The 22,239-nt window shown below is 44.8% G+C and overlaps 3 protein-coding genes across 5 annotated transcripts in view; all 3 read right to left on the reverse strand.

The window, feature by feature from the left end:
• LOC119393679 (GTP-binding protein 4) overlaps positions 1–12,196 on the reverse strand; it is a 31,167-nt gene extending 18,971 nt beyond the window's left edge. The window contains exons 1-6 of the mRNA XM_037660796.2: positions 12,040–12,196; positions 11,715–11,885; positions 11,509–11,612; positions 10,850–10,933; positions 8,951–9,104; positions 7,123–7,365 (exon numbers count right to left, since the gene is read on the reverse strand). Of these exons, the coding sequence (XP_037516724.1) occupies positions 7,123–7,365; positions 8,951–9,104; positions 10,850–10,933; positions 11,509–11,612; positions 11,715–11,885; positions 12,040–12,087 (804 nt within the window). The 5' untranslated portion in view covers positions 12,088–12,196. The remainder of the gene's footprint in view (positions 1–7,122; positions 7,366–8,950; positions 9,105–10,849; positions 10,934–11,508; positions 11,613–11,714; positions 11,886–12,039) is intronic.
• A 1,251-nt stretch (positions 12,197–13,447) lies between these two features.
• On the reverse strand, positions 13,448–16,887 carry LOC119393681 (heat shock 70 kDa protein cognate 4). Its single transcript, XM_037660800.2, has 5 exons — positions 16,735–16,887; positions 16,402–16,608; positions 15,297–15,933; positions 13,809–14,721; positions 13,448–13,721 (listed from the first exon to the last, which is right to left on the reverse strand). Exons 2-5 carry the CDS (start codon positions 16,604–16,606, stop codon positions 13,530–13,532), a joined length of 1,947 nt encoding a protein of 648 aa, XP_037516728.1. The 5' UTR covers positions 16,607–16,608; positions 16,735–16,887; the 3' UTR covers positions 13,448–13,529.
• An 842-nt stretch (positions 16,888–17,729) lies between these two features.
• The window catches only part of LOC119393680 (PHD finger protein 14), a 37,557-nt gene continuing 33,047 nt past the window's right edge, over positions 17,730–22,239 (reverse strand). Inside the window, exons 20-22 of one of the 3 annotated variants that reach the window (XR_005183966.2) lie at positions 21,764–21,872; positions 19,640–19,706; positions 17,730–17,926 (exon numbers count right to left, since the gene is read on the reverse strand). Coding sequence is in view for 2 of the 3 variants with exons in the window: in XM_037660797.2 (XP_037516725.1) it covers positions 17,873–17,926; positions 21,764–21,872 (163 nt within the window). In the remaining variant the exon portion in view is untranslated. The remainder of the gene's footprint in view (positions 17,927–19,639; positions 19,707–21,763; positions 21,873–22,239) is intronic. The other 2 variants (XM_037660798.2, XM_037660797.2) reach the window with 2 other exon arrangements.

The raw sequence follows: 22,239 nt of genomic DNA on the forward strand, positions 1-22,239 counted from the left end.
AAACGTGAAAGCAGATTTTATGAAAATGTAACCTGGCATTTAACTGACAAAGTGGAATATACAAAGCAAGAGGCACTGCAAGAAAGGTGGCACACTTATTAGCGTGGTTGTAACTTATTAGAGTAGCAGTCTAGACAAGCAAACGTGATGTTGGACGCACACCTGCTTAGCGTTAATGCATATTTTCACCATCACAAAGACAATCTGAGTGAATTAAAGTCAGCTGCTATTATCTAATGGCTCACTACCATTTATTCTGGCAAGAAGAAGTGACACATTAACCACTCCCAATCCGTTCCAACATGCTCATAAAGCTTACTATTCAATGACACCTGCAGTTCCTGCTAATGCACATTGGGAACTTCCAATTTCAATGAAAACATGAAGCTCCTCTTAAGGAGATATGTATTTACCAATAAACTTTTCAAACCTGCTCAGTTATCATACATCTAAAAGCTTTACAAAAACCAATATATAGCCATGAGTAAAATTTGAAATTTTGTATGGCGCCTCACCGATTTTTCATTGATCTAGACAAGTGATGTTGAAAATATGGAGCCCGTACACAATGTTGCCACTATTCAGGTTCCTGCTCGTCCCAACTTTCTATAAAAGAATGATTCTCTGTCTCTTAAAAGTGCCATAAAACCGCTGCAAAGTTTAAATGACTTTGCCCCAATCCACAACTTTGTTCAACCGCAACACAGGTGGCATTGCTTAGGGGTAGACAAAAGGGGATGCCGAGTCAAGGAAATAACCTTAACATGTTAGCACTTGTAGATGACTACGCCAAAGATCAGGCATGAGACCATGTGCATTTGCTTGTGTGACAAGTGCTAGCATAAGTTCGCACTCCCGGGTGGTCGGCTAGCTACTACATACTGCATATGCCTACCAAGGTAAGATCATGAACCATTGTGCAGGCATAAAGCTCACAACTTCATGAAGTCAACGTTGCATGTGCGGTGCTATCTGCACTGCATCACGTCTAAAGAGTTGCGTGCATGGTAAAAGTGTAATGGTTCTATGGGTTTCAAGCAGGTATTGTTTTAGTGATGTACAATGCAGAGCAAAATCTGTAGCAAAATGTTCCGTCATACTATGGGTTTAAAGGTGTACTGAAACAAATTTTCGAAGCAGAGTTTACTCCGGTGTACAAATCTCCTGTATACAGAGACGGATCTAAGCAAGTGCGAAGTTCAGTAAATGCTGATAAGATATTTTATTTTCATTGATGTTAGAGAGTCAATTTTCGCATGGCGCACCCACCGACATCGACAGTAGCGTGACATCAGGCTACAGTGTCAATTGTGGTGACTTCACGTGCCTATGGCTAGTCGTGATGACATCAGACACTAAAACTTATGAAATGGCCACTTGTGCGTCACCAACGGAGCCACACAGCAGAGCGGCCATGGAAAAGTCCCAATATCTTGCATGAGCACGTAACGAGAAGCTCATACAGTGCCGTAATGTCGGTGTACAGTAGGAACCAAAACTATCTTTTAAAGGGCCCCTGACAGCCGATTTCTTGTTTGTGACATTTATGTTGTAATAAGTATGTCTATGTCTTGTAATCACGGAATGACACCGTAAATCCTCCAACGTGATGTCTAAATAATCCTAGCAGCGTTAATTGTGGTCATTTTTAGTGTAGGTTCAAAACGCGCGCCGAAAGAGGATAAGAAACTAGCGCCGCGCCGCGGCGGTCGCGCCTCGGGGCACGCGTGATGATGTGCGCTCAGTATTGGGTGACGTCAGCCACGCGCTTGTTGAACTGCCAGTTGGAGAACACACACACGGAGAGCTCACGCTGCCTGCCGACACGTACCGAAGAAGGAGAAGGTGGGAGAGCAAACACGCTTCGCAATATACCACAGTGCATGCACCGCGCATATTTCTGTCTGTGACGTCGACAACACTTGCTTTACCTCTGCAACGTCACAAGGAGCCTACGTCTACGTCATACTAGTGGTTATGTTGATAGGAGTTCAAAATTCAGATGAGCACTCAGGCTTACTTTAAAACCAAATTAAAATTTCTTAAAGGCAACGCTCGTCACTCATAATCGGTCAGAAGTGCCCCCGCATGCAGGACTATCAAACAACACAAGCATCTCGAGTTTCCAAATTCGGTGTCAGGGGTCCTTTAAGAATATGTAATTGATTTCTCAAGATGCACTCGCACTACCAGTACATTTTCTACGCTCTTGGTCTTTCACTTTATGCAAAAGAAATTCGGGAGCCGTTCCCCAATCGTGGGGAAATGGGGGCAATCGAAGTTTGGCGTGGCCGTGCCTGGCGTACTGCTTTTATTTCTCTCCTTATAGGTAACGGCTGTCCCTAAAATGCCGTTTTCGAGCACAATTGGCGTGGAGTCTTTCATGTTCTTTCCAGCATTTGTCAGCCAGTAGATCGGCCCAACGAAAGGACCATCACACTGATCATGGAAACGTGGCTTAGGAATTCCAATTTTCTCAGTCGGAATTTTCCTGAAATGTGCAATACCCGATATCAACCTTACGCATTGTACAGCTGATTGCTTTTAGTCCGCCAACAAGAAATATTGCAATGAAGCGCCCACAGCAAGTGTACTGCTTCCCAATTGCTTTTTTTGCACCATTGGCAGAATGCATCCATACGCTTCAGTTCAGTTCGCAGTGAGCAAGAACAGGCGCACGGCTAAGGCACTCGCTGGTTCAAGGCACTCGCTTTTGGACCATGGGGACTGGGGTTGAATCCCCAGCCCCAAAAGAACATTTATTTTGTTTTATTTATTATTCATTTGGTGTGCACGCACCACCTGTGGTTGAGGAGGGTTTTTAGGAATACCACCAGCTACACAGATCAGCCAATACAAGCTTCGCTTGAAAAAAAAGAAGAAAAAAAAAAATGAAAATTTTTGTGTCAGTACTCCTTTAAAAACGAGAATGACTATACCATTGAAATTATTTTGGCCAGGCCAGTCATTTGGACATTTATGTTAAAGAAAAAAATTCACCAACTATTACGATACTGCCTAATGCGAATTCTGAGCATAGCTTCATGTTGGGGCAAGGCCAGCTGTGTGAAGTTTTTAGTAGGGGTGTGCGAATATTCGAAATTTCGAATATTTTTCGAATAGTGTTTGCTATTCGATTCGATTAGCACTGAAATTTTACTATTCGAACTATTCAAATTTTCCAAAGACAAATGCAGTCAACGTCTGGTTGAAAGTGACCCCTTCAGAGTTTCAATATGCTTCACCTCATTACACTCTCGTATTGCGGCAAAGCTGCCTTTCAAGCTCCGTTACGGTCGAACTTAGCCAAGAGACAAATTCCGGTTGGAAGCGGTCCCTAGATTTTCAATATGCTTCACCTCATCACACCCCCGTATTGCGGCAAAGCTGCCTTTCAATCTCCGTTACGGTTGAACTTAGGCAAGAGACAGTCAACGTCCGATTGGAAGTGGTCCCTAGATTTTCAATATGCTTCACCTCATCACACCCCCGTATTGCGGCAAAGCTGCCTTTCAAGCTCCGCTACGGTCGCAAATGTATTAACTCAAGAAAACGCTGGTTCCAATATGGAGATGAAAGATGTGGCAGAGTTGGGGGCTCAATTAAGGGGGGAGGTGGCGATCAAAAAAAACTTTTTTGTTTGTTGACCTAGAGTAATGAAATTTGGCAGGCACACTGAAGAGTGTCTCGAATAGCTATACATGAAGTTTATTGCGATATATCGAGTAGTTTTCAAATTACACCATGTTACATAATCTGATGACATACTCTGCTGGTGAAAAGCCTAGCATTGTAACAAAACATGCCAGGAAGGTCCAAGTGGTTTTGATCTTTACTCAAAAGAACACTACACAGGATGACATTATTAAAAATTGTCTATTCCTTTTAGTTTTTTTACAAATAACATCCCCATCAGCTTCATGTGTTGCATCAGAACTTCTCATGCACTAATTATCACATAAAAAAAAAAAACTATGCCCTAAGCAAGGTAAAGAATAATGTCATCCTGTCAACAAGACTTCAAGGATTAAAATAAAAAAAAGGGAATCAAAATCTGTATTGTAGTTGCCAAGATATCTGCTTCACGAGCTGAGCAACATGCCAAAAAAACAGTATTGAGAAAACTGCATTTAAAGTTTGGCCTTTTCTAAAACACCTAAAGATTGTGGTCTTTGGTTTTTTTTTATGGTGTATCACTTCTTGGACATGTGGCCTTTCTCCAGTGTGCCTTTGTTCTTTTTTCATAACCTCCTTTTTTTTATCTACAAAAAACCAGTATGGATTTCAAACCAAGTTCTCTGTATGAAGGAGTCGTGTGATAGACATGACAGAAAAGAGGATATTGCAATGTAATAAGGCCATATACTGAAATAATTACACATATTTCTTGTATGTATGCTGTCATTAGCATAATTAAGTCTTGCTTATTGATTACAATTAATCATTGAATATTTTTTATAAAGAGAGGTTTGTTGTGACAGAAAATGACTCACACCATGATAGCCGATGCCTTCGTTCCAAATAACAAACAGTTATGGCCAAGACGTTAGTGGCACAAGGATTTTTGAGCAGTTTATTCAATGACGCGAGTCGGGCAGATAAAAATTCGTCCCCCTGCTTCATACACGTTCTTTTGCCACCCTCGCGTATGAAACGTATTATCATTCGGCCGATCGTGGCAACGCTAGTCTACGAGGCTTTCATTGTTTCAGAACATTCATAAACACCAGCGGCGATACCAAGCACGGCTCCAAGCACGTATAAATTACATCACTAGTGCTTATTGACAGCACTCTGACCGCGAAGTGCTCGGCCGCGGCGTTTGGCGACGATTCGCGAATGCGAAGCCACGGTGACGAAAAATCTGCGCACAGTATACTTGGTCTCGCATTTTCGGGTGCCAATGCGCGAAATTGCTACCGCTGCTCCAAGCAGTTCGTAGCCGTGGGGTCTGACGAGCTTGGCTGTGGAGTTCACTGCCGATGCGTAAAATGCCCATCCGCGGTTCCGAAATGCCGGCGAGCAATGTGCCTCTTCGCTTGCGAAGAAGCACATAGCCGCGATTACGCTAGCGCGTTGTTCTTGCCCGCAAGGTTCGAGGTTCATCTCGCTAAACGGCGCCGTGAGCGGCGTTAGGCCTAGTGACGACTCCGAGCAGTAGGTGCGCAGGCCGTGGTGCCCGTTGCTTCGAAGTGCGTAATGCGTGGTCGTGAGTACAAAGAGTCGTCCCGCGATGGCCTTCGTCACGATGTCAGAAGTGCTGATAAGCAGAAATCAAAACATCTAACCGCGAATCCGACGCTGAAGTCAACGCTAGAGTCGGTCCGAGACGCGTTTGCGATGTTCGCTAGGAGCGCGGCGCACCATCGTAATCAGATCGAACTTCCTCTTGCAGCTCCAAACTAAAGCGTAATTATATTCCAAGTGACCGTCGAGCCGCAACACAGAACAATTGCAAACGTGTCACGAAGTAGCGCGATTCTCGACAGCCGTGAACTCGCGACGTGCAATCGGCAGACGACGATCTCCCAGAGCGAGCATCGGACCAATGGCGAGGCGAGCTGGGGCAACATGGCGGACGCGGCCAATCAGAGGCCTCGGAACGACTCTCCAGTGTTTGCTTTTTGTGCGCTTCTTTCTGAATGGAGGAGCCCGCTGAAGCGGGGAATTTAAACACGGAGAAATGCCCTTTCGAACAAGCCCAAGTTGGTTCGCGGTCACGCCATCGCGGAGCTACAATTTTTTGAAAATCGCTCTTTCTTTTGCGATTTCCACAATAATTTTCGCCACCTCGGAGGGCAAAACAAACTTTTCGAAGCAATTTTGGGTGGTTTTCAGTGCAGATATTTTGGAATCAGATAGAAAAAGGGTTCCAGAAACTTGATTTTCAGAAAATCGATTTTTTTGCCATTTTTCGCGATACGAAAGCCGCGTCCCCCCTTAATGCTGTTTTGGACCTGACATTTGGGCAGGAAGTCTGAAAAATCGGACGCCAAAGCTTTTTAGCATCCAAAATTTCAGATGTTCTTATATATCGACGTCTACGAGGCAGATTTGGAACTCCGGACTTGAAGGGAGCACACCCTTGTCTGCCACATCAGTTGGCCTTCCACAGAAGTTGAAAGAGAAGGAGAGGCTGAGGAAATGGCATCTCTGCCTATCACGTGTAAAGTGTTGTCGGCAACACTTTGGTTGCACCAAATCATGTACATAAATACAATTCGGCCTCTACATTGCCTCATTCTTGATAAGAAAGACAACTATGAAATATGACCCCACCAGCGCTTCATCAACCTAGCGAAAAGAAACACTTTCATGTTGCGATCTCACAAGAACATACTTAGGGATTCTCTGCAACTTTTTCTGTAATTTCACTTCGAATTATTCGAAAAATGTTTGAGAAATATTCGAAAATTATTCGAAATTATTCGATTCGATTCGCACTCAATCTTTATTATTCGAATTCACTTCGCATCCAAAATTTTGCTATTCACACAGCTCTAGTTTTTAGCTTTCCGCAAGGTACTGACTATGCCATAAATCATAATTTTTGTGAAGTAGTACACCATTATCCGTCTTTCTGCAGATAAGCGAGGTACCCGCTAAACATCCATAAGGTATTATGTGCACTTTGTGATGCTGCATGTGGCTGATGACGATGAACAATTATGGCTGTGCACTTTGCAATGGGTGGGAAGCACTAAATCACGCACTCGTTGCGCAATTAGCATTGTAATGACTGGTTGTTATTTTACTCTTCTGCCACGCTATACTACATAGGTTAACGCGACTCCTTGCCTGACATGACACCTGTATAGGGCCTTTTTGCAAACGAGTTTCAAGCACCAGCGTGGCTCTGTGGTAGAATGCTCGACTGCCACACAGAGGGCCTGGGCTCAAATCCCACTCGATCCTGGGGTTTTTTTTTTTCACGTTTTATTTTTTCATGTCTCTCGGTTACTTTTTCATCTCTATCGGTTATGCCACCGACGGCGATGCCACTCAAAGCAGGAACGGACGCCGAAGAGCTGCGCCCTAAAATAAAGACAGTTGGCCGCTGCGCGGGAACTTTACTAGACCCCAAAGAAAGAATCTTGCCGACATCAGTTCCCAGTAACCTACCTGCTCTTCAATGGTGTGTCCGCACTGTTCCGAGAGGTCCATGAGGTACAGAACACATGCTCGTATATGTGCGAGGGCTGTGATGGCCTGCATCTCAATGGTGTTGCGGTCTTCCAGTGGATGATCCAGGATTCCTGGCGTGTCGATCACCTGCCAGCGGATGTACTTGTAATCCGTGTGTCCCACGTACAGCGACTTTGTCGTGAATGCATAAGGTTGCACCTCCACATCAGCACGTGTGATCTGTCCAAGAGGAGGAGAAGACAAGTTTATCAGGACAAAACTTTATTTCCAAAAAGAGGGAAAGAGACAGTCAGCCTCAGCAATAAAAAAAAAATTTTAATTCTTGGGTTATACAGTAAAAGCTCGTTCATTCGGATTTCAAGGGACCAGGAAAACTGTCAGAACTGACCAAATGCCAAATTATAGGAAGTATGAAGAAAACAATAAATAAATGTCTATTACATCAATACATCAATGGACTTTTAATTTTTCGAGGAATACGTATAAAGTTATTATTTTGCGCAAGAGCAGTGCAAAAGCCGCAATTTTCGTCATTTGTGACTTCGCTCACGACGTGAACCCTCGTGTCATAATGTGAAACGTGCTATGAACCCAAACCTTATTACGTACGTACCAAAACGTGATTGTGGACGGTGACCACGGCTTTCTGAAATCCCGCACTAGTTTCGGCTGTCCGCAACAATGTGTCCGTTCATTTGCATCACACATTTGCGGTGCTTCGCGCTCGGCGTGCACCGAGGATCGTCCAAGTTAATTGGGTTGCTGCCAAACATAATGACCGAATTAACGAGTTTGATGCTATTAAACAATGCATATGCTAGCCGAGACCAGGGAGCACGTCCAAATTATTTGATTTTCCGAACTAACGAGTGTCAAATAAATGACATTTTACTGTATGTGAAAAACCCCACTTCACTAGGCACTCTGCAGAGGAGGACTATGAATTACTTATGATTACCCGGAGTTCCTTACGTGCATGTAAAATGAAGCACACAGGGGTGTAATGCAGGCCCTCTCGATATAGAAATACCTAGTCTGGAAGAGCGCGTGTATTGGCTAACAATGCACACATGTACAGCCCTGACAGATCGAGATGCGATAATTTAGGGTTACGTAAAGCACATTTTTGCTTCCACTGCGTTCAGTTTGTGTCATAGAGGTGGGATTTCAACTCGAACATTTACATCAAAGCCAACCTTATTCTTTGCGGCCAGTTTCGAGTGACATAAGGCAATGATCTCAGGCATGCATACTAATCGTTAAACTGAAAGTTTTGATGTTGTGTTTCAATCCATGAGGACAGTACAAAGTCAGTAATGTCATTGATCATCTGACAGCTAAGAACAAAAATTATCCAATAAGCATATTTACATCACCAACACGGGATCCTAAAAATCACATTCACCTGCCTCTATGTAAAAATGTGCACGAAAGGATTGCTTGAACTAAAAAGGGAGCACTCAAGCCAAAATCAATTCCAAATAACGTCAAAACTAGTAGCGCTTCACCAGAAGAAACTTTTCATTAAATGTGTGAATTATTACTGAAAGTTACATTACTAGTGTAAATTTGTGTTTTTTAAAAGTGTTTTATGTTACATACACGCTAATAAAAAAATATTTTATAAATGTACAGGCCGCTAGCTGTGGTGGATAAGTAATCCAACAATATTTCGTGTATGTAATAATAATAATAATAATAATAATAATAATAATAATAATGATAATAAAGGTAGTTATTGACTGAACCTGCAACACTGGGTGGCGTACTACATGTTTAACGATAGTGCTCAATTAATCCTCACCTTGTTGATGAAGCTGGATTTGCCAACGTTGGGGAACCCACATATCAACAATGTCCTGGTGTTGGGGTCAATGGACGGCAGACGAGAGAGGTGCTGCCTCACCTGCTCCAGGTACTGCAAGCTCTGACTCTGTCTCTTCATGATGGTCGCCATCCTGGAGGAAAACGAAGCATGTTGCCGCCACATCTTGTGAGAGCCATACCCCTTGCACACAACTTCTAATAGTAATAATTATTAGGGTTTTACGGCCCAAAACCACGATATGATTATGAGGGACACCGTAGTGGAGGGCTTCGGAAATTTAGACCACCTGGGGTTCTGTAACTTGGGCCTAAATTTGAGTACACAGGCCTCTAGCACTTTAGCCTCCGCTTGAAAATGTCACCGCCGCAGCTGGGACTCCACGCCGTGACCTTCGGGTCAACAGTCGAGCACCATAACCACTAGACTACTGTGGCGTGTTGCAAACAGCTTTGTAATTTCGCCTGGCATAAATTTCGAGACTTGTCGTCAACCCACTGCTTTTGGTGCATTTCAAGAGCAAAGGAATGACCTGTGCATTTTTGTTGTTAAAAGCAATTTTCTCAAATTAAGTTGCGAAAGCTGAGCAAGTCGCACATATTCACGATTTACCAGTGCAAAAACAGCACAACGGTGCGAAAGATTCTGTCATTTTAATTGTCGCTTTCACAGCTTTGTTTGGTTGCTGGACTCAAAAAATGTTGTACAACTTTTTTTTTTTTCACTGTTGTAAGGAGCAAGTTTATCACTACAGCTTTTTCTTGTTTAGATTTATGGCTCTTTCTTTATTACCTCCCTTAACACATGTGGGCTCGCTCCCCAAGTGAGCAGACAAGCTATGGCTGGACGAAGATGAGGATGCACTCAGTTTTCCAATTGGTTTAAGAAGCCTGTAGGTTCCATAGTGCTGCAAGTAACTACTGATACATAAGTGTAGCCCCCATTCCCAGCATTCATGATGGATTCATTCAACATTCACGTGCAGGGAACACCATGATTTCTGAACCGAAGTTTTTGCTCACTTACCATCAATGTCACTTAAAGGGACACTAAAGGCAAATATTAAGTCAACGTTGGTTGTTGAAATAGCGGTCCAGAAACCTCATAGTGCTACTTTTATGCCAAGGAAGTGCTTATTTTGAAATAAAATCACGTTTTAGTGGTCCACATCGCGTTAGCGCACTTCAAATCACCCGCCTGAAATCAGACTTTCATACGTCACTGCTGCCGTGCCCAACGTTGACCACCTTTACTGCGCGGTTGCCGACACTAGTAGCAGCAGAGCGAAAGTAGCGGGACCCATAGCAGCAACAACGGCCATCAAAGCTCTGACTTTGTCAGAACGACTTTCACGAGCGCGCAAAACACACGCAGCAGTACGCGATCCCGAAACTACCACTGAGACGCGACTGCGTGAGCGAAGCAGGGCGCCGGGCAAAGGGCAATTCGGTGAAAACGGAACCTTTGAACCAGGCACGCCGTTCCCCATGGCAACGCCACAGAGGTTCTTTTTTCCATGAATCAAACGGAAACGAACAAAGAGAATTTTGTTAAGTCTTTTGATGCACGGAAGGTTCTTTTTTTATTGCTGCTAGTTTGATTACTAGTGATTTATTGTAGGCAGACTCTCATACGTCATTCGGGATCACTTCGAAAATGTCCCACTCATGGTGGTCATCGTGATAACATTTAGCTTATTTTCCCGGTAAGTAGGGCACTGCTGTCGATAATATTGCTGTTTTAGACGTCATACGATGAGCTTTCACTCTGACATAAATTGTTATTTGCCTTTAGTGTCCCTTTAAGAACACCGTATGCACCCTAATTCTTGTGTACATACTCAACTCTGCCATTTTGCTCATACTATTGCGCAGTCACCTTCCAAGAGCTGCCCTCTTCAACTGCTTGCATCTGTAGAGGGAGTCACCATACTTGAGCAACCGGACATAGTCCCTCGCAACACTGAAAGAAAAAGGGTACAGGGTAAAGTGATGTCAACAACCACAAGTGCAAAGAATGACATCTGATAATGTCTCTTGTTAGATCATGAAGAACTGGAATGAAACTGAGGGCTGCACAGGCACTTGAATGAAGTTGAGCTTTTTGTTTTGGTGCCAACTGTATGCAAACACCGTAGGGTAATGGACAACAGCTCACTGTCATTGGTTTACAACAGGAACTGAGCCTAGATCAAATATGGCTGCATACAAAGAGAGAGAAAGCGAAAGCAGAAATATTTTTTTGTCATCGCGCATATGACTGCTGATATGTTACTCTGTATGAGGAGGGTGAAGTGGGTGAAATAATAAAATTTTTAGTGAGCGAGTAAACATGGTAATGTGTACGGTCTACAAAACATACTTGGCGCACAACACTAGGTTAGCACTTCAGTGCCTCATACAACCATGCGTTGATTTGTTCTTACTCTCGTACACTATTTTAACCCTTAACCAGTAGCTGCGCGAATAAGTCTGTTGTTATGTCTAAGCAACAAGTGAGAACACATACAAGAGTAAGAAAACAACAAAAGGGCATACTTGTCAACCAGGTGAAGGGCTGTGTTTAGTTGGCCTAACGAAAGCTTGTAGTGATCCTTGTCATACAAGACATTCATCAGGTCAGCATAAAATGGATGAATATCCTAGGGGAAAAACAGACGAGAAAAAAAATCATATAAGCAACGAGTTGCTCAACACGGACACAGCATATGACAGTCGCGAGCAACATGTTACGTGAAGCTAACCTCGAGCTTGGGGAAGTCCGAGAGCAACTTGCTCAGGCGGTCATGGAAGTTCTGCTGAGTGAACTTCACTTTTCGCATGTAGAACTGTCGGATCCGGGATATCTTGTAGTGCCGGTGAACGACAGTTGGGGTCTTTCTTTGTGTCTTTGACAGAGTTATGTCTATAAAATCCTGATGGAAAGAGATCGAAACACAAAATAAGCCATGATGAAAGCAGCTAGACAGGAAGGCCTTGCGCCACGGCACAAACTCAGGCTAGACACTTGAGCTGAGAACGCCTGATACAACGCAGCCAGACTAATAAGAAGATTAACTGTTCACTTACCTTGGCAGTTGGGACTACCTCAATCTTTTTAAAGTTATACTGCGCCATTTTTGACAAAATATGGGGCCCACGTGCACTACAACACCATGCAGGACGCAAGACCCCTAGAAAAGAGAAAACAAACAGCAAAAGCGCAGTGACGTCATGCACGACGTATTAGCAATGATGCCGATGACATCTCTGCTGCTGCGGTACCAGCTGTACCGAAAGCCGTGCCAAACAAATTTCTGGAGCAAATCACACAGAACTTACTCAATAACATTACTCAATACCATTTTCGTAGAAGTGGTAAAAAATGTTATGTAATTCTGGTAGGCACGGCATGTTCTTTTTTTTTTCCTCTATCTATTACTGATATGATCTTGTTAGTCATATAGTTCTGTGCAGCAAGCTTTACGCTGTAGGGTGCTTGCGGCGATCTTCGAACACGACTCGAATAATATTAAGACTGATTAGACAGACAAAATTGAAGCGTTACCCTGCTTGTACGAAGCGTAGAACACTTTGTGGATACTCCGATACTCTTCTGACTACGACAGCTACGACAGTTTTGAATCCCGACTGTTCACGGTGGTCGTGCTGCGTAATTTGCTTGCGCCTGATAGATAATGTTCTCAATGTCGTAGTCGCATGTAACCAGCGCACTACTAGTAAACTGCTTACGTAAAAATACAATATTACGAGGCACTACGCATCTGTATCAAACTGGAACGAGAGTTCGTGCCGAAGCGATATCAGCTTGCAACATGGAGTGCCATTCATTGAACGCAACATTACTAGATTGAATGTGGCACCAATTTCAGTGGCAAACGTAGCTTAGAGACGCAATTTTTATTCCCGGTGGTAACATGGTTCGGCTTGCAACTTGTCGCCACAAGAGGAGACCGCGGGAAAAGCGAAAATCCGATTTCCGTCGCGGAAATTTCAAGCAAGCACGTGTTAGGGGCACTTAGTTCAGGCAGGCATGCCCAGACGATCCTTTAAAATGGAATCCTTCCGTAGCATAGCATTGCAGGCAGCCTACCATGCCCGAGAGCAGGTTTCCGGGAAAAAAAAAATCACTTCGGGTACAGAAATCCCGCATCGCTCAACATTTGCATGCCACGGTAACTAGCAGTGCACCGTGCTACACCGGTAACCCCGGCCCTCCTCGTGTCTCCAAAATGCTGACACCACTTAGCAAGCTGGCTTTCAAATGCCAACATCTATGTCTTGCATATGCTACAACGGCAGTCAGGCATTTGGTCAAGGGAGCTGCTTGCTGCCACGAAACTGTTGACACAACAAAGGAACTGAACTTTCGTTCTACATTCTTTTTATTAAAACATAAATATGTACACATGCACTTAATGCATTATATTTATACCGTGTGGAATGCCAAACAGGCAGGTTAACACAAAAAGCTTTATTTTATTGGTCAAATAAACACTGAAAAGTAAATGAAACTCTTTGAGACATGTACAATTCAATGAACACTTTTTTTTTTTAGCTTAGTCGACCTCCTCAATCGTTGGCCCACTTCCGGCACCTCCACCCGGTGCTGCACCAGCACCAGCAGCTCCCCCTGCACCCGGGAATCCACCAGCAGGCATGCCACCAGCCTGGTACAACTTTGTGATGACTGGGTTGCAGATCTGCTCCAACTCCTTCTGCCGATGCTCGTATTCTTCCTTTTCGGCCAACTGTAATGATTAAAGAAAGATGGTGAGTGGAAGTGCAAGCAACTACACAAGCATCCAGATATCTACCACACCGAAATTCGAGCCTACCTGGTTGGAGTCCAGCCATTTGATGGTCTCCTGCACTTTGTCAAGGATCTTCTGTCGATCTTCGTCCGAAATCTTGTCCTTGAGCTTCTCATCCTCGACTGTGGACTTGACGTTGAAGGAGTAGCTTTCCAGGGCGTTCTTGGCGGCAATCCTCGTCTTCTGCTTGTCATCCTCATCCTTGTACTTCTCAGCATCTTTTACCATCCTCTCGATCTCTTCCTTCGACAGGCGACCCTTGTCGTTCGTGATGGTGATCTTGTTCTCCTTGCCAGTGCTCTTGTCCACGGCAGACACGTTGAGAATGCCGTTGGCGTCGATGTCAAAGGTGACCTCGATCTGCGGCACGCCGCGCGGTGCAGGAGGAATGCCGGTGAGTTCGAACTTGCCCAGCAGGTTGTTGTCTTTGGTCATGGCCCGTTCACCCTCAAACACCTGGATGAGCACACCGGGCTGGTTGTCCGAGTAGGTTGTGAAGGTCTGCGTCTGGCGAGTGGGAATGGTTGTGTTGCGCTTGATGAGGACAGTCATGACACCACCAGCCGTTTCAATGCCAAGCGACAGAGGCGTGACGTCCAACAGGAGCAGATCCTGGACCTGCTCGGACTTGTCACCAATGAGGATGGCAGCCTGGACTGCAGCACCGTACGCCACGGCCTCATCAGGGTTGATGGACTTGTTCAGCTCTTTGCCATTGAAGAAGTCCTGCAGGAGCTTCTGGATCTTGGGGATACGGGTCGAGCCACCGACAAGGACAATGTCGTGAACCTGGGACTTGTCGAGCTTGGCATCGCGCAAAGCCTTCTCCACGGGCTCGAGGGTGCTTCGGAAGAGGTCAGCGTTCAGCTCCTCGAAACGGGCACGAGTGATGGTGGAGTAGAAGTCCACTCCCTCGAACAGGGAGTCGATCTCAATGCTGTAAAAAGAGCAACATAATTTTAGATGAGCACGAAGGTGCTATGACTAGCTGCATAGTACAGCAACTGCACAAGCATTGGGCATGAAACTAAGTGAAGGCTAATTATACAGGACTAACGAGGGTCCGAAGGCAGCATCTTTAGAAGATGCTTGCACGGGCAAATACAAAACAGACAAGTGCCAGGAATGAAAACGCTACATGCTCATCAACAGTTTTTCACTAGGGCGTAAACCTAATCTAGAAATGTGCACGTGCAGAATCACTACGACAAGAGTAATTAGGCGAATGGGCTGGCATTAGTGAAGGCAAACTATTTCAACCAATTGTTCGCGTAGGATGTGCACTGCAACTGTTGCTGTAGTATTGGAGTTCTTTCTGGCTTTCGGCTCGCGCTGGCACGACGCCAACTATTCGTTATCGTCAGTCATCGCCTAATGCTTTCAAGGGGCGTCAACAGAACTCGCAAAGCGCATTAACGTAATACTGTCCTATGAGAAACTGAACGCGAAGCCCTGCTACTTTCCGAGCACAGCAAGAGCACTAGCGAAGAAAAAAAAACGCCGGCAACGTACCTGGCCTGTGTGCTGGAAGACAGCGTCCTTTTGGCCCTCTCGCAGGAGGTCCTCAGACGCCGCAGGGCGCGCTTGTTCACAGTGAGGTCCTTCTTGTGCTTGCGCTTGAACTCCTGGACGAAGTGGTTCACCATGCGGTTGTCGAAGTCCTCGCCACCAAGGTGGGTGTCTCCGGCCGTGGACTTGACCTCGAAGATGCCGTCCTCGATGGTAAGAATGGACACATCGAATGTGCCACCGCCCAAGTCGAAAATGAGGACGTTGCGCTCGCCTGTGCCCTTCTTGTCGAGGCCGTAAGCGATGGCAGCCGCGGTGGGCTCGTTGATGATTCGGAGGACGTTCAAGCCGGCGATGGTTCCGGCGTCCTTCGTAGCCTGGCGCTGCGAGTCGTTGAAGTAGGCGGGTACGGTAACCACGGCGTTGGTGACGGTCTTGCCCAGATACGCCTCAGCGATTTCCTTCATCTTGATGAGCACCATGGACGAGATCTCCTCGGGAAAGAACGTCTTTGTCTCGCCCTTGTACTCAACCTGGATCTTCGGTTTGCCGCCATCGCTGATCACCTCGAAAGGCCAGTGCTTCATGTCGCTCTGGACGGCAGGGTCGTCAAAGCGTCGCCCAATCAACCGCTTCGCGTCTGAAAACATAAAACGTTTCTTGTTTGAGTCCTCGCATGCGCAACATAAGGGCGGGAACACAGAACGATTAGAAAAAAAGGCGCTAGAATGAGTTGAACTGCGAAAGAACGCGCTGCAACGCTAACATTAATGAAGAAAAAAAATGAATTAAAAAGAAACACAGCTTGTTTGGAGGCCGACTGGCAGGATGGTTATGAATGAACCACGCTGCTAATTATTCCTCCGTATTATGTAGCACACGGTGAACGGCTCTGTATGAAGAATAAGGCATACAGGCTTGCCATGAGGTGTGCACAATAAAAGCTGCCGGCAACGCGGCGGGAAGCGCCGCGCTAAGCCTATCTGCTCATTTCGCCGGCCGGGCGGGCTAATCTCGTTTAGGACTAGCGCCGAAAAAACCAGCACCAGCTAAAACTGTCAAAGTGGGGACGATTTTTGACAGTTCAATCGAGGAAGAAGCCACTCACCGAACACTGTGTTGTTGGGATTCATGGCCACTTGGTTCTTCGCGGCGTCTCCAATGAGTCGCTCCGTGTCCGTGAACGCGACATAGCTCGGCGTGGTACGATTTCCTTGGTCGTTGGCGATAATTTCGACCTTCCCGTGCTGGAAGACTCCAACGCAGGAGTAGGTCGTTCCAAGATCAATACCAATAGCGGGCACCTTCGCCATGCCTGTAATGATGGGCGACACACGGGAAACGAAATTGTTAAGGGCGTTTCCAAGATCAACTTTACCGTGCAAAGGACAAAACGAGCACTATCTCGTTCTCCGTCACGGGAACAACGACGGTTACCCACCTGTGTCCGAAATCGGCACTCAAGAATAAATATATTTACAACTGAGCTCGATGGACAAACTCGCTATCTCGTCAGCACGAGCAATTCTCACTACACAAAAAAGGCGACCAGTCGGTTATATGCGGCCGGGATGTGACGTCACTTAGAATCTTCTAGACGGCGCTTGCTCGACCAATCGCAACTTGCCGTGTCTCCGGCCGCATGGTGGGGAAAATGTGCTTCCATACTTGTTATGCCTAGCGAACCCACTAGGGACGCGCAAAAAAAATTAGTCACGTGACCCTTAGAGCGTCTCGAATAACTTAGTTGGTGGCGGCGCTGCACTCGTCGTTGTCGAGGCGGATTGACTCACTAGCTTTTTCATGGTACACGGTAGCGTTCGTGGCGCCTCTCGAAACGGCAGGAACGTTCCAGAAGCAGCCGTACAGCTTTATTCGAGCGTTTTGTTCGTTTTTTCCTGCGGGAACTGCCCCAAGGCCGCTCACCGTATCGTCAGAGAGAAATGAATGTGTGCGAAGGAAAGGCGCGACACGATTAAAGGCAGTTTTGAGCGGCATTTCGCACGTGGAGAGCCGATTTGTTGCCGGCGTGGTTAGCGTGGTGGCCCGCGTCATTTTTTTTCCCCTTTCTCCTTTTTGTTGCGTGCAGAGCTCGGCTCAACGTTTTTGCGTCTCGTGCGCGGCCTGCGAGGCTTAACCCGGTTACACAGCAGACAAGGAACAATTTTTATTTTTTATGGTGCGCGTTTGCGTGCATACTTACCTTTACATAACAAGTCGCGCCACCGCCATTGAGCTGGAGGGGGCGGGGTTCGCTACCACGTGGCTCACAGCTATGATCGGCCGTTCTCCTGCAACCCAAAAAGCTAGCGCATGCTATTTCTGGCGAAACCGAGCCCGTCTATGACGTGAGCGATTACGTGTGTTCTTACTGACGGGCTCGGTTTACGCGCTAGACGTCACAATGTTGTTTCTTCTTCCTCCTCGCACTTCGCACACTGTTTTATTCACGCTTATCAGACACATCTTGTGACAAAGATACAGAAAAACGACACGGATGGTAACGCGGGAATGACAGAGAAAGTTGGCGATGTTGGGTGTGACAAGCAAAAAATGCCGAGATGGAAGTAGGAATGACTCTAATATCCGAAGTGACTGGCCAGCATTCTTCTTTTCCTCGAATCCTCTTCATCCTGCGAGAATACAATAGGCGCGTGATTCACTCACGAAACATAAACCACACCGGGCCCATTCACCCCGTGGGGAACATATTTTATCATAAACAAAGGGAGCAAGGCCATATGGCAATGGTACAGATTTCCTCTAGGAAAAAAAATAAAAGCTATAAAGTTTATTCTTGCTCGCGACACATCGCAGAACAAAGTACTCGTTGCAAAGATCGCATTTTTATTCATTCAGAGGAGACACAACCACATAAAACTTGTCCTCTTGATGAGCAAATAGCTCTCCTATTTTTCAAGCCTGTCGTAAGTAGGTTGGGCTCGCTTACATTAAACACATTTTCAGCCTTTGTGTCAATTAGAAGGTGAACTTCTTACACAAGGCTCATTTACTCTTTCGCACACTTATTAGTATTATTTACATATTGCTGCAGGCCTTCACAAACATGAACCAGGTTTACAGCAACAACAAAGAAAAAATATATCTCTCTGCTGAGATATCTAATCAAACTCCATACCAATTCTGTGCTGTGTGCCTACTCTGTCAGGAAATTGTTATCTTTCAAGTTCAGAGTTCAAAAGCTAGTAAGGGCAGAAATATCTCTCCCCAGCCCTGTAAATATCTTTTCTAGCATTATCTTTAAAATCTGCTTGCTCCTTCAGTCACAGTTGCCTGAACTGTGGTGCACAGATCATCTGCAAGTAGGTACTAAACTGGCGGAAAATTGTACAGCCAATCTTTCTTGAGACAGGATACATTTTATCATTCCGGCAGTACTAGAGCAACAACAAAAAAATTTGTTTTCCTTTGCTGAAGTATTGATCAAACTCCATATCAATTCTCGCTAGAATAAATTCAGCCAGTAATTGGGGAGCTGAAGTTAGCAACTGACACTTCTGACCTAGTCGTGGGGCACAATGCTGTCAACTGCTATTCAGCCTGATTAAAACCGAATTTCTCAATTGAAACGGGGTCCATTCCGCAGCTTGCACAAAGTGACAAACTGCAATAAAAATTTACCTGAGTGAAATCCGGCATAACAGTTGAGGCAGTTTGGGTATATTATTCAAAAATGAAAGTTCGGCCTTCATTTAATTCTATTCATAATCACAATCTCTCAATAAAATGTTACACTTTGAGAGACCACAACTGTATACTTTTACTATCTTCCTTCCTGTCCCTTTAAAACTTTCCCATCAAATGCAAAAAAACTTTCATTTCAACTGGTTCAGCAATCATGTAATAATAGAATTTCTGCATTTTGAATGTATACTTGAAAATGAAAGATGGCTTCAGGGCCAAGCTACCTGATGAACTTATCAGACAAGCCCAGAGTAAGATGATTGATGTAATAGGAAACGAGGGTTGCGATCTTATAACAGTGTGATCTTGCCCTTGCACGATTGGTCAGAATTTAGATTTTGCAGACGAAGGCGTGATGCTAACCAAATGAACGATTTGCTTTCTGAACTGTTATAAGATCGGACCCCAGCGAACTGTTACAGTAGCACTGACGTGACGGATGTCGAGGGTTAAGGAAACACATTCGGGTGCATCGCGCGAGAGGCGAGATGTGGAAATTTGCAGGTGCAGGGTTGGGAGAGGACGGCAGCGGGCAAGGTGATTGGAGGGCATCGAGAAAGGCATCTTGTCCTGCCGTGGACTTAATCGTTTGAACTGACGATGATGATTATGATGAAGAAGAATGATTGACGTTCACGTACAATTAAAGTAGCGTTGACGCTTACTGTGTTCTTGCAGCGCTTAAAGGTGCATGCGTCGCTGCTCCTACTGCAAGGAAAAAGGTGCGCCGGCAAGAGAGTAAACAAAAAAAGGCATCAGTTCCAAGCTCACACATTCCTGTTAGTGAAAAAAAAAAAAAAGAAAGTGTGCAAAGGCGCGAACGCAACACACACGCACAGGGTGCATTTGAAGAAATGGGAAAATTTTAAAAATGAGAGATCGAACTGTACGAGCAGTGCTCCAGATCATTTTGTCAAAGAATGCAGAAATACTGTGCAATGTTGCTCTTGCTGCTTTAACTTGAAGCTGTGTGCATCAACAGCACATATCTTATACTAGGTGTCAACAATGTGTTAGTATCATACACTCAACCACTACATTCATTTCCAGGTAGTTTCTCACACAGTGAGACATTGATTTCAGACAGGAAGTTTCGCGGTATATATTACTGCGGTAGCATAGTATATAGTGAACCAGCATTGTGGGTTAGTCCAGCTAACATGCAAAACAACCAGCTTGAAAGAAGGTGCGACATGTTAAAAAGTTAGGGTGCATGCCTACACTGCCCACATGCAACATGCAAGTGAGTTTCTTAGAAGCAAGTGCGTGTTTCAGCATTACCATTTTATTAAAGTAGTACTTGCAAGGACATGCACATCAGAACTTTCGGTAACGTGCAGCAAAACAGTGTTCTAACCAAAATGTGCTACAATGTCCTTTTGTTGCATGAAGTAACTCAGCCACAAAAAGTATTAGAAAGTTAGCACCACTGCAATGATGCACCAGGGCCAATATTTCGTTAATACGTATGTGTGCCAGCAGAAACTTTTATTTCTTTTTACTAACTCAATGAAATGACCGTAGCACTGAAGAAATCGAAATGGGGAATGGAATTTACCGTGCAGATCCACAGAAGACAAAGGATTATGCAAATCATGCAAGGGAAGATAAACCCAGTGAATCACAGCCAAGAAATCCTTTGTAAGGATTAGCTCGGCTAAGTTTATTACGCCAACAGACCAGCGTCACTGCAGAAAATAAAACAGTCATACAAGTCTCACGACGAAGCAAGAACAGCATAATCAAACGGTTTGCTATCTACCTGTAGCAGAATTAAAACAAAACCTGCATGGCTACACCGAAAAGCCAATACCACATCAATTTTTGAAGAACTTTTGTTTCTACTCACACGAGTCGCTTTAAGTGACAGATTAGTCAGCCTTGTGCCACCTCTACAATCTAGTTAGATCATTTTTTCAGATCTACTGCTTTAAAGGGATACCAACACCAATTTTCGAAGCTGACTTTACTCTGCCATAGAAATCTCCTGCATACAGTAGAAGAAATCTGCATGTGTGAAGCTCAGGAAATGCTGATAAGATATCTTATTTGACATTAAAGTCAATTTTCACATGGCGCACCTACTAACACGTCAGGCTACAGTGTCAATTCTGTTGACTATACGCACCAGTATGGCTAGTTGTCATGACGTCAGGTACCATGACCTACAAAATGGCCGCTTGTGCGTCCCCAACGGAATCACAAAGCGGAGTGGCCGTGGTGACGTCAATCACGATATCTTGCGCGAGCACGTGATGAGAAGCGCATAACATGTTGTGACATCAGGGTACAGTAGGAACCGAAACTAGCTTTTTAAAGCATTTAATTGATTTTTCATGGTGCACTAACGCTTACCAGTACATTTCCTAGGTTCATGAGGGCTTGGCCTTTCATTTGACACAAAAAGATGCCAACTGAAAATTATCGTGTCGTACCCCTTTAATCTGGCAGCGGTTCCAAGTCCTACCCCTGAACTGCGACAAAATTTTTGCGTCGATGAAAAGCCAGTTTCTATTAGGTCCCTTCTCTCTGCACAATTCTGCTATACAAGGATGCGCAGGCCAAATGAACTTTTCTTGAAGATTTAATAAAGGTCCCCCCACATTCTGGGTTTCAGCAAGAGTTATCTTGTCAGGAAACAATGCACATTCTTTAATAAAGTGCAGGTGTCCCGAAACAGCACCTATTGTAGTAGTGAGGAGCAGTTCACAATGGCAGTGAAAGAGGATTCCAGTGGAACTTGCCAAAACCGACTCCAAACTTACTGAAGAGTTGCACTCTTCACAGTTCCAGGTGTAACCCCGCTGCTTCGGGCTCTTCCGCACGGGTGGGTACAGGCAGAGGAAGTGGTACCCTTTCTTGCACTCATCACAGCTGCACCAAATAACACACAAAACAGAAGATGTTTGAAGTTTCCTCGTTTGTCAGTTTAGCTGTCCTAATTACTTCTTTTAGAGAGAGAGATTTTGGCAAATATAAGTTGGTTGCAACCGGTGATTACACTGCCATTCCAAGATTGTTGCATGAAGCAATTTGTTACGTGTTTATTACTACAAAATTTCATTGAACATATCGGCCCACCTTGCATGGTGATCAGTAATAGTAGATGCGCACACTGCCATAGACATAGTGCAGACAGAACAAGGACACTTTTACAAAAATATTCGATGCTCTAACGAATCAATTCTTTGTAAGGTTCACAGGAATTAACTAATTTTGGTTTTTCCAAAAATGTTCAGAC

Source organism: Rhipicephalus sanguineus, chromosome 5 (genome assembly GCF_013339695.2).
Source record: "Rhipicephalus sanguineus isolate Rsan-2018 chromosome 5, BIME_Rsan_1.4, whole genome shotgun sequence".
NCBI classification, from domain to species: Eukaryota; Metazoa; Arthropoda; class Arachnida; order Ixodida; family Ixodidae; genus Rhipicephalus; species Rhipicephalus sanguineus.

Coding starts and splice junctions, on each gene's coding strand:
- LOC119393681 (XM_037660800.2), bottom strand. CDS start 16,606: ATGGCGAAGGTGCCCGCTATTGGTATTGATCTTGGAACGACCTACTCC. Junction 15,934..16,401: donor TCCCAACAACACAGTGTTCG/GTGAGTGGCTTC, acceptor TTATGTTTTCAG/ACGCGAAGCGGTTGATTGGG. Junction 14,722..15,296: donor TCTTCCAGCACACAGGCCAG/GTACGTTGCCGG, acceptor CTCTTTTTACAG/CATTGAGATCGACTCCCTGT.